This window comes from Gekko japonicus, unplaced genomic scaffold (genome assembly GCF_001447785.1).
Source record: "Gekko japonicus isolate JY-2015 unplaced genomic scaffold, Gekko_japonicus_V1.1 scaffold707, whole genome shotgun sequence".
Taxonomy (NCBI): domain Eukaryota; kingdom Metazoa; phylum Chordata; class Lepidosauria; order Squamata; family Gekkonidae; genus Gekko; species Gekko japonicus.
Genome location: NW_015164686.1, coordinates 22,288 through 33,865, shown reverse-complemented (window position 1 = coordinate 33,865; position 11,578 = coordinate 22,288). Strand labels below are relative to the sequence as shown.

Here is an 11,578-nt window from a genome sequence, read left to right as displayed (position 1 = left end):
ATTGTAAGCCGCTCAGAGCCCCTAGGGGGTGAGCGGGATAGAAGTCGAAGGTTAAATAAATAAATAAATAAATAAATAAATAAATAAATTAAGACTATATTATATTAAGTCATGGGTAAATTCTGACCGTCAGTACTAAACCCTTTTTCTGCCAGGGCTAGTCTAAGACGATCTTGTGACAGTTAAGGCAGGAATCTGAATCTCTTTTCTCAGCATAGAGCTCTCAAGACTTTGCTCAGCTAATGCCAACGAATCAGATTGCCTGGAACAGCTTGTCACGCAAGGCTCTCCAGCTCTGTGAAGTATTCACCTTCTGTCAGACTCTCACACGAACTCACCCTCAATTGCACTCTTTGGAGAAAGATTTTTTTGAGATGTGCAGTTGTGTTGAGCAGAAGCCATCTTGTGTCAGAACTGACTGGGTTTGGCGCCAGTCTGATATTATACATTCAAAGGGGGGGGCCCCCCCCCCCCAGTGTTCCGTCCAATCCATTCATTCAACGCAGCCTGCCTAAAACTAACGTGTGCTCCCCCCACCCCCACCTGTGAACCTAAAGTGATTTATCTATGACAGGGCACCTAGCAGAGAGTACCTTGTCACTTCCCATCTGGGAGGCATTTAGAATAACAGTTATCAAGCAGTTAAGCAAAACAGTCCCCCCCACACAAACAACCATTCAAGCACCACCACCACCACCCCCAGTCTAGATACAGTTTCCCAAAGAACCGAGCAGAAAATTCCATGGCAAACGAGCCCTTGAGTGACACTTTTACAGTCCTTTAGTTTTATGTACAGTGCTTTTCAGCCTCTTAAAAAGTGCAGTCCATCACAACTGCAGATAAGTAAATCTGCACAGTCCTTATTTCCTAGTCATGAAGATGATTGTAAAGCACTGAAGCCCTGCCTGCCAACCACTAGAAAACTTACTCATCTACAACTTTTGCTCTGTAGATTTAAGTAGGTAATACCCATCCCACTGCTTGAATTACGGAGGTGCACAACAGTGGCCCCTCCACTGGTCGTTATAACTCCCTCCCCTCCCCAGTGTTGCTAGGGGACCCTGGACAAAATGATTCGTATAATTTACAGATCATTGTGAGTTGCGTATGCAGGGCAATCAGCAAAGTGCTCTGAGGAGTCTTATGCTCTTCTCAGTTCAGACTCCCACTCACCATAAACCAGAAGTCCCCTGTTGAAAGTGCACAAGATACAGTACTGGGTGCAGAAGGACAGAATGTACATAGGCCTAGTTACAGTTCTTCAAATTCATGTTGCGGCTTAATAATAGAATAGGAAATAGAAGTACTTTGTACAGAATTTCAAAAGTAGTCTTCTTCATTGCTGGTGTCATTTCTAATATGAGATTTCACTGAAATTGCAACTGAGTACAACAAGGTTTTCTGATTGATGCATGGCATATTAATTATATTAATTACCAGGGACACTATTTTTAAGGTTAAGTGTGTATTGGACCTTACCAGTGCTTAAGAACATAAGAGAAGCTAATGTTGGATCAGGCCAATGGCCCATCTAGTCCAACACACTGTGTCACACAGTAGCCAAAAATATCAGGTGCCATCAGGAGGTCCAGCAGTGGGGCCAGGACACTAGAAGCCCTCCCACTGTTTCCCCCCCCCCCCCCCAAGCACCAAGAATACAGTGCATCACTTGCCCCAGCCTGAGAGTTCCTATCTATACCTTGTGGCTAATAGCCACGGATGGACCTCTGCTCCATATGCTTATCTAATTCCCTCTTGAAGCTGTCCACGCTTGTAGCCGCCGCCACCTCCTGTGGCAGTTAATTCCATGCGTTAATCACTCTTTGGGTGAAGAAGTACTTCCTTTTATCTGTTCTAACCCGACTGCTCAGCAATTTCATTGAGTTCTTGTATTGTGAGAAAGGGAGAAAAGTACTTCTTTCTCTACCTGCTCTAGCCCATGCATATAATCTTATAAACCTCAATCATGTCACCACTCAGCCGTTGTTTCTCCAAGCTAAAAGGCCCCAAGCGTTTTAACCTTTCTTCATAGGGAAAATGTTCCAACCCTTTTATCATTCCAGCTGCCCTTTTCTACAGTTTTTCCAATGCTATAATATCCTTTTTGAGGTGTGGTGACCAGAACTGTACACAGTACTCTATATGAGCCCGGACCATTGATTTATACAGGGGCATTATGATACTGGCTGATTTGTTTTCAATTCCCTTCCTAATAACCCCCAGCATAGTGTTGGCGTTTTTTACTGCAGTTGCACACTGTCTTGACATTATCTACTACAACCCCAAGATCTCTCTCTTGGTCAGTCTCTGCCAGTTCGGACCCCATCGATGTGTATTTATATTTAAGATTTTTGGCTCCAATGTGCATCACTTTGCACTTGGCCACATTGAACCCCATTTGCCACGTTGACACCCACTCGCCCATCCTTGACAGATCCCTTTGGAGTGCCTCACAATTCTCTCTGGTTCTCACCACCCTGAACAACTTCGTGTCATCTGCAAATTTAGCCACTTCACTGCTTACTCCCAACTTGGGACGAGATACCACTGTGAGCCCCATTTAAGCCACTCTGACCTTTCTGAAAGGAATAGTTGGATATAAGTGTAATAATCTTATTTCCCCTCCTACAAACCAGAGGCATTACTTTTAATTACGTTCTTGGCATTCCTAGAGATCTTCAGATGGTAGCCTTATATATTATTACAGCTGCCCAGTTGGTCCTTTCACTGTTCCAAATTATGAGAAAATAATAACAAGCACCGTAGTTAACTTGTCATTAACAACTACACACAGCTGTTGTGTATAATACCATATATTGAAACAACCCTTAAAACAACAATACCAATTCCTACGTAAACAACTTGAATGCAACTGAAAGTGGTGCTGTGAGAAACTTAATAGAAAAAGAAAACACCACTATTATTCTTGCACAACCACCATGCTAATATAACAAAAAAAAAGTCCCATGTTTTCTTTTCTTTTTATCAAGCGCTGGTCAAGTTGCCAAGTGTCCTTGGGTTTATATATATGTCCTGTGATTTATATATGTATGACAGCAAGTTAGATTTTCTTTGTACATTTACGTACAGTATCTCTTAAAGTCATTTGGGATCACATCTGCAGGTAATTTTTGGCTTTATACATGTCTCAGTTTTTCCTGAGAAAATGAGACCCATCTTTCCCAGATGGAATGAAGTAGCATTGGCTGATAAAATTGTTGATGGCATTTTAAGTGTCCTTTTGGATAAGTGATAAGCTTTTTTGTACAGATGATGGGGACATTGCATTGTTCATAATTTTATTGTATAATTTACATATTATAATAGTTTGATTGCCAGATCCATCCTCTGTTCAACTCCAGACCAATTACTAGAAGTAGAACCCTGATCGGATTCGTCACTCAGTGCTGGCATTTTCGTTTCTATAGGGACAGTACGTAATGAGTAGTTTTTTAAACTTTGTACTCCTTTGGTATGTGTTTGTTCCTTTTGTTGTATAGTGTAATACATTTTAATAAATAATCATTGTTTTTAGATCAAAGACACTGGGGCAAACCTAGCTATTTGCCAATGGGGATTTGATGATGAGGCCAATCACTTGCTGCTTCAGAACGAGTTGCCTGCTGTCCGTTGGGTTGGTGGACCAGAAATAGAAGTAAGTAAATGGGTTGACTAGTCCTCTTTCTCTGTGTTCTACGGAGCTCTTCTCCTTTCACAGCTTGACCTGGTTGCTTTCAGCTGATTGCCATTGCAACTGGAGGGCGCATCGTTCCTCGATTCTCTGAACTCACACCTGAAAAACTAGGCTTTGCGGGCATCGTCCGGGAGATCTCCTTTGGGACCACGAAAGACAAAATGCTGGTCATTGAGCAGTGTCAGAATTCCAGAGCTGTGACCATCTTCATCAGAGGCGGAAATAAAATGGTGAGTTCAATAATTCCATTATATAGCTTGACCAACTATTGACTGCAGTTTCTGGAGTCTCTTATCTGCATGTGAGAAGGAGTGATGATGATTCTCTCCGCAAATGCATCTTGAACTTTAGAAATGAGAAGACTAAGAAGTATTCAAAGCAAAAGGTGAGAGCAGACTGGCATTAGAGGTCTTGAGTGCTGGGCTGCTGTTAATCTGATTTCTTTCAATTTGCTTGAAACGAGAAGTTAACAATGATGGTGCTGATTGATCTTTATAGATGGCTGTCAGCTGACTTAAAACTCACCAGTTCTCTTGCCGTATGCGGGTGTATGTATGCAGGTATACTGATGGGCGTACTCAGGAACAGTGTCAAGTGGGATTGTAGAAGCAAAGCTCCTTAAAATTTTAAGTAAGAGTATCCTAGAAAGTATGTTTGAATTTTGGTACTTACGTAGCCAGCTGGTCAGGCTGTCACACCAAACTTTCCGAAGTTAAAACATACAGTTTGAGCCTTCCTAATTGTAGCTCAGGCTTGAAAGTGGTAATGGGATGGATTATTTTGGATTCTTTTCCCTTGAAGAGAAAGGCACTGTGGAGTCTACACTCCTCCTTCCTTGGAAGGAGTAGTGTACCACTTTGGGGGTGGAGGTTGTCTCTCTGCAAAATTCTTGTATTCATACGCTGTGCCATAAAAGACTGCTGTGTCTCTTTCTTACTCCATCTTACAGTCCCATTCATATTTATGTATCGTTTCTCTGTCTGCTTTGTTCTCTTCCTTACAAGCTTAATTGCTATTCTGTACTATCTTTCTGCCAGATAGCCAGACACTCCACTGGGTCCTAGTTCTTACAAGCTAACCTCTGTGCCTTAGATTACTGCAATCAAATCCTGTTGAGATGCAGCCAGAGCTTTTCATTAGAAGATCACGGCTATATTATGTTTTTCCTGTAACCCAGCCAAGTTTGCGCTCTCCGACACCCTGGAAAAGTACAGTCTGTTAACAATGATCAGGCTCTGTATGCTTGGGTCCTCACATTCCACTCTGCAGTCATAACAAAGACCTGTCTAGGGTACAGGTGCTTCCTACATGCAAGTTCCCATTGGTCACAATTGTCCATCTCAACTTCCCTAATAGGTTCTGTATTTGAATTTGTCAGTTAAATACTTGAAGGTGCTTGTATTAGTGGGTGCTCCACGTGGTCATTAATGTTCCAGTTGGATTTCATGTACTGGTACCTTCCTTGACGGCTTCCTGTATCATTCTTTCATTGTCTTACGGTGCTTCTTTCCAACTCGAGAGCCTTGCTGTCCTTGCACATGGAGGCTTAACCCTCCATCCCCTTTTTATCTCAGGCCCTCATTTCTGGGATACTCAGTCTACTGAGCTCCTTCACAAAATTAGCCTTGGTTCCATTTGGCATTTTCCTCTTTCTGTGGCTTGAATGTGTTTCCACAAAGGTCACTGCATCTCTGCTGGCCCATAGCACCACCATTCACAATTTGTGAAAGCTATTTTTAGTCGCATTCGTTCTTCTTTGATGGAACTAAACCTGTTCTTCTAGTGTTTGCCTCCATAGGCACAATAAATAACTGTGTGTCACTGAACAAATTTTGAGTCCAGTGGCACCTTTAAGACCAATAAAGTTTTATTTAAGGTGTGAGCTTTCATGTGCACGCACACTTCTTCAGTGTTATAAGCAGACAGATTGGTCCTCAGTTTGCATACAGCAAAGTACTTTTTTAAAAAAAAGGTTGTGAAAACCAGGAGCAACATCTAAAGTCGAGTTGTTGAACTCCTTTGTTTAGGAGGGCTGCATCTGACATAAAGGTTGCTTTGTCGGGCAGAGCCATGCGTGCCATAAAATGTAGCACAAGGTAAATAATAATAATAATAATTTTCAATTTATTAATTGCTCAATCCTGCAGAGCTTGCTGGCTCTGAGCGATTTACAGTTGCTCAATTACACACGGGACTAACAATGATTCAAAGGGGTAAGGGAGGACAACATATAGATCTTTAAATCACACACGTTCGTAGCTGAAGGGGAGTTTGTTCAGCTGAAAGGTCAGACGTGTCGTCAGCTTTCTCCGGACTGCTTCAAGTTGCAGCGCAGCACTGCCACCGCCTGGCCGGACGGCCCATTACAGGCTTCCTTGATGCCAAAGAGATCTTTCTAGGCTTCCGATCTTATGAGCTGGACATTCTGTTCACCGGCTAACACCTCCCCCACCGGGGGGTTCAGTGTGCCCACCCTCTCTAAGGAGTGGTACCCATTTTATCTACTCGCCGAAGCTTTCGAACCGCTGGGTGGACGGCGAGCTGGGGACAAGGCTGGTAGCTCACACCAGCACGGGGCTAGAACTGGCAGCAGCTCTATTCAGCTCAGATGTATTAACCAGAGGATAAATCCCCTGTGCCACTGCTCCCCTGGAGATATAAAGGTACTGGAGATATAAAGATGATTTCAGATGCCGAATGGCAATAGCAGGCTTGATTAGATTAGGTGTGATATGCAGAGAGGTGGTAGTGCTAGTATTTATAAACGGGGGGAATCTGCTTGAGAAAAGCTTTGCAGTGGCCCAAAACTAGGGTTGCCAACCTCCAGGTGATGGCTGGAGATCTTCTGGGTTTACAACAGATTCCCAGGTGATAAGAGGTCAGTTCACTGGGAGAAAACAGCCACTTTGGAAGGTGGACGGTATACATTATACCCCATTGAAGTCCCTCTCCTCCCCAAACCCTGCCCTTCTCAGGCTTCACGCCGCAAAAACTCCAGGTCAGGCCCCACTCACAAACGTCAGAGTTAGCCTGCAAGAGTAAGGCTGTTTAATATGCCAGACAATAAAGCCCAAAGCTAAGAAATTCGTTCCCGCAGCAACCGGCCCAGGAACCTTAATTCTGGACTGTAACACAAGGGAAAAGCAACAACAAGCAGCAGCTCAGAGCCAACTGAATGTTATTGCAAAGGAGTTTTCAGCTGCCTGAAATAAAACTTTGTTGGTCTTAAAGTTGCCATGGGACCGGAAAGGGGGTGGGGGGACATCCAACGGAGGAAAAGGGGAAGTTGGTTTTTTTATCTCCTGCAGGACTGAGAGAGCCAGGCTGCAACACAGCAGCCACCCCAGAGAAGAAGTGTGCATGCACACAAAAGCTTATGCCTGGAATAAAACTTTGTTGGTCTCTTCAGGGTGCTGTGGGATGACTTGGGAGTTTGCTGTCTCTTAAGCCCACTCTCTTTCTTTCCCTCCCCCCACAAGGGGGGGGGAGAAGACAGCCCACAGGGGAAGCTCCAGAGAAGGAAGCAGGAGAGAGCCAGTTGCTCGTGGGCTGGATATGAGTCCTGAACGGGCCAGTTCCGGCCTGCAGGCCATATGTTTTAACACCCCTGATCTAAAGGCTGGGGACAGGATGTTCTACAGTGCTCTCATCAGTCCCCATTACTGTAGTTTTGAGCTTTACAATAAACCTTGAGCCGATTTCCTTTTTAGCTGCTTTGGAGGCCTGTAAGGCAGAAAGAAAGCATACAAGTACATTGAATGAATAAGGCTGTATTAAAGCTGGATTCTTAAGTAGAGGTAAAGGTTCCCTTGCTCGAAAGCCAGTCGAATCCGACTCTAGGGTTGCGGTGCTCATCTCCGTTTCCAAGCCGAAGAGCCAGCACTGTCCGAAGACGTTTCCGTGCTCATGTGGCCGGCATGACTAAACACCAAGGCGCACGGAACGCTGTTACCTCCCCACCGAAGTGGTACCTATTTATCTTCTTGCAATTCCTTGCTTTCGAATTGCTAGGTTGGCAGGAGCTGGAACTAGAGACGGGAGCTCACTCCATCATGCGGCACACTTGGGTCTTGAACTGCTGAACTACCGATCTTCCACAGCCTGCAGTTCAGCGTCTTAACCACTTGAGCCACCACAGCTCCATGGATTCTTAAGTACAAAGCAGTAAAATTGCGGATTTCTAGCAGAAACATCCCAGTCAGGCCAGATGAGTTGCAGCATCCATCTATTTCCCCTGCCAGGAGCAGTTCCTGCCCTCTGAGGGAAAGGGGGAGTTGGGGCAAAAGTGTCTTCTGTCTAGAAGCCATGGCGGAAGAATGTGCATTGGGTTCTTACAGCATCTGCATTGGCTCTGACACTGCCAGGGCTGCCTTTGGAACATGATAAGATTGAGGCAAGGCTAAGCCATTGAAGAAAGGCCAAGCCACAGGTAACCTTGTCACTTGATCAGATGACATGTAAAGAATTGCCAATGCTGGCTTATATCTTTTGGGATTGTCTGTTCTCTTTTGAAACACTGATGTCACACTTCTCACCTTTTTGTATGTCTGTGCTTATATTCTGTAATCAAAGATCATCGAAGAAGCCAAAAGGTCCCTTCATGATGCATTGTGTGTAATCAGGAATCTGGTTCGTGACAACCGCATTGTTTATGGCGGTGGTGCTACTGAGATCTCCTGTGCTCTGGCTGTCAGTGAAACAGCAGACAAGGTAAGGAAGGAAGGACGACTGGTCAGTGACATGTTGCTCAGAAAAGAGTGTAGTCGTGTTGAAATGCTACCTTGAACACTTCATGTTGCTTCATGTAGAGGTGAGCATTTCACCAGTCAAAAAAATTTAGTGGACTGATTAAATGCTGTCAAATGTTCTGTTTTTATTTATTTTTTAATTGTTCTGTTTCTTATTTTGATTACAAGCCGTGGACCGTGGTCCAATGAATTAATAAAACTAATCTTTTTTTAAATGGCTTTGTTTCTACAAAGCTGAAAAAACCTTTTGTGGTTACAAGAAGTCTTCAAATTATTGGCACCTGACACCAGTTAAACTGCTGTTTTTTTGTTTTGTTTTTTCCAACTTAAAAAATTTGGGAGCCAGTATGGCCCTGTAAATAGAGTGTTGGGGGTCAGATCTTTACTCTCTCTGAAAATCACTGGGACCCATCACTGTCTCTTAGCATAAGATTTATAAAAGTAGAAAGTACTGCTGAGGGCAGAATATCTTTGCCATGGTTGCAGGACAGAATCCAGACTTAAAATAAAAAAATTCCAGATGCCTCTCAGTCATACAAATAGTTTCTGTTCTGTCAGACATTTCAGTCAACTTCCTCCTTTCATTCTTCTGGATTGAGGAATTAGTTTGCGAGATAGGGGATATTTTTTGTAGACTGGAAAAGACATTTGTAAAGCAGAACTAATGTAAGAAGTGGTGTATTGGTGCTTTCTAAAAATGGTAATGATGGAAAATTTAAGTAGCATTGTATAATTTCAGAGTTGGGTCGTGCAGCTCATAGTTAAAGGAATGATTCCTTAAGAATCTTCTGTAGTCCATCCTGTTCTGTTTGGTTACTGGATTGTGGTCTTTTGGTTAGAGCATATATGGATGGTTCACTGAGAATCATACCTCAACCAAGGGGTTTTTAACTAGTTGCATTACAGTTCTTGAGACTCAGAGTGGGGGTGGAGGGGGTGTACCAGCGTCATTTTTTATTCAACTTCTTCATCAGCAGTTCCCTCAGTGGAAACTTCCTCTTGCCATAGTGGGATGGGGGGTTCTCAGTTCTGCTTTATTCAGTTCTGCTTTATTCTCACACTCAAGTGGTTCCTCTACAGTATTGGCTTGAGCTGTTTGACCATAAACTGTGGCAAAAATAAAGCCCCCCCCCCCGTCAGCTGTACAATTTTAAAGTAACAGTAGCAATTGTATACCTACCCCCAAAACAGGTAGCTTTGTGTGGTTACTTGGGTGTGTTCTGGATCTCTATCTGTGATGTTACTACTTTTGAAGTCAAGCAATCTGTATAACTAGCTTACTTAGGTTCTGGAGGGTTAGTGGAGTGTGCTGATAGGGCTGCTGCAAATTGGGGGCACATTCTGTAAGAAGATTTGCATCCTGTGGATATCAGCCAGATTTCTTACTGTCTTTTTAGCGTGGTTTTTCCCCACTGAGGTTGCCAAAGAAGGCAAAAGTGTTCTCTCTCATTTAGGCGGCCTGCTCTTCAGCATCAGTTCTACCTCTTAGAAGTTTCTGAGCATTTTCTTGGAAGCAGGAAAACCCTCTCTTTAGGTCGGGGCAGATTAATGTGCATCCCCAAAAGGTGGCTACGCAAGTGCGCGGACTCTAATCTGGGAGAAACGAGTTTGATTCCCCACTCCTCCACTTGCACCTGCTGATGTGACCTTGGATCAGTCACAAGCTCTGGCACCGCTGTCCTTGAAAAAGAGCAGTTTGTGTCAGAGTTCTCTCAGCCCCACCCACCTCACAGGGTGTCTGTTGTGGGAAGGGAAAGGAGTTTGTAAGCCGCTCGGAGACTCCAAGTGAAGGGCGGGGTATAAATCCAATCTGTTCTTCTTCTTTTGTACTAAAAACTTCTAATATTTGCTGTTGCAGTGCCCCTCTCTGGAGCAGTATGCCATGAGAGCTTTTGCTGATGCTCTAGAAGTAATCCCAATGGCACTTTCTGAGAACAGTGGTATGAATCCCATCCAGACGATGGCTGAAGTGCGAGCTCGCCAGGTGAAGGAAGAGAACCCTGCTCTGGGCATTGACTGCTTGCACAAAGGGACAAATGGTAAGAGAGCTTTGCTGTGCTGAACGTTCCTTATATTCCGATTGCATCAGTGACTCCTAATAAGAACTCTGCTAACAAGGTGTCCAGGTCCTTTATTGCCGATTACCTTCCCTCGCCCTTGCTGTCCACCCTCCTTGCACAAGAAAATTGAGTCTTCAGCTGGATTCACGGAGTCCATTCCTTTGTGCGTGGACACCCCAGGAGGGAGGCAATAGTCCCAGTCCGTGAAGTTCAGATCTTCCTGATCCTCCAACTGTAGCATCTTTCAGTATTGATGCACTGGCAGTAAAAAAGTGGCTGGCATATGCTACTCACCTTTGATTCCCGGTTGTGCCCCCTCCCCATCTCGTGAGTGGAATGGCAGTGTTGCTCATTGCCGCTTGTGTCCGGTGTCGTTGATGAGCATTTTACAAAAAGCATTTTGAGATATGTCCCTGCATTTAGCAGATTTTAGCTTAAGCTGTTCTTAAAACCATGCCAGAGACCTTATGACAAATGTCCAGGTAGGGCTGCCCGGGGGGGGTGGATGTATGTGGAAAGTGTTCTGACTTGTATTGGTGCCCTTTAATTTCAGTGAACGCATTTAAATGCTTCTTCTCTTGGCAGATATGAAAGAGCAGCATGTCATAGAAACTTTGATTGGGAAAAAACAACAAATCTCTCTCGCCACTCAGATGGTTAGAATGATCCTGAAGATTGATGACATCCGCAGACCGGGTGAATCTGAAGAATAAAAGCCTAAAGCCCAGGGATGTGGCCGGGAGGCTGCCTCAGCCAGGTGCTAGTGCCTGCTCAGAGGCTGCATTTGTTTCAGATTCTTAGATCAATAAATCAGTATTGTGGCTTTCGGAAGTAGTGCTGCATTTTTTAATATCTAATGTATTTAAACATACAGTTTTTTTTTTGGAAAGAGCTTAAATTATGTTGCTCACATTTCTCGTAGCCCTTCATTTGCTATGTCTGGTCATATTCATGTTATTAATACTAAAACTAATGGACATGATTTGTATAACTTGTCTCTTTTCCTAATTTTTGCATTTTAGCTTACACATATTTGCCCTGGGCTACTGCAGGGGCCTTTGCAAGGTTGGAAATTT

At 43.9% G+C, this 11,578-nt stretch overlaps 1 protein-coding gene across 1 annotated transcript in view; it reads left to right on the top strand.

The window, feature by feature from the left end:
- The window catches only part of CCT5 (chaperonin containing TCP1 subunit 5), a 24,761-nt gene extending 13,428 nt beyond the window's left edge, over positions 1-11,333 (top strand). Inside the window, exons 7-11 of the mRNA XM_015409346.1 lie at positions 3,536-3,655; positions 3,739-3,924; positions 8,267-8,404; positions 10,301-10,481; positions 11,088-11,333. Of these exons, the coding sequence (XP_015264832.1) occupies positions 3,536-3,655; positions 3,739-3,924; positions 8,267-8,404; positions 10,301-10,481; positions 11,088-11,215 (753 nt within the window). The 3' untranslated portion in view covers positions 11,216-11,333. The remainder of the gene's footprint in view (positions 1-3,535; positions 3,656-3,738; positions 3,925-8,266; positions 8,405-10,300; positions 10,482-11,087) is intronic.
- Positions 11,334-11,578: the final 245 nt, after the last annotated feature.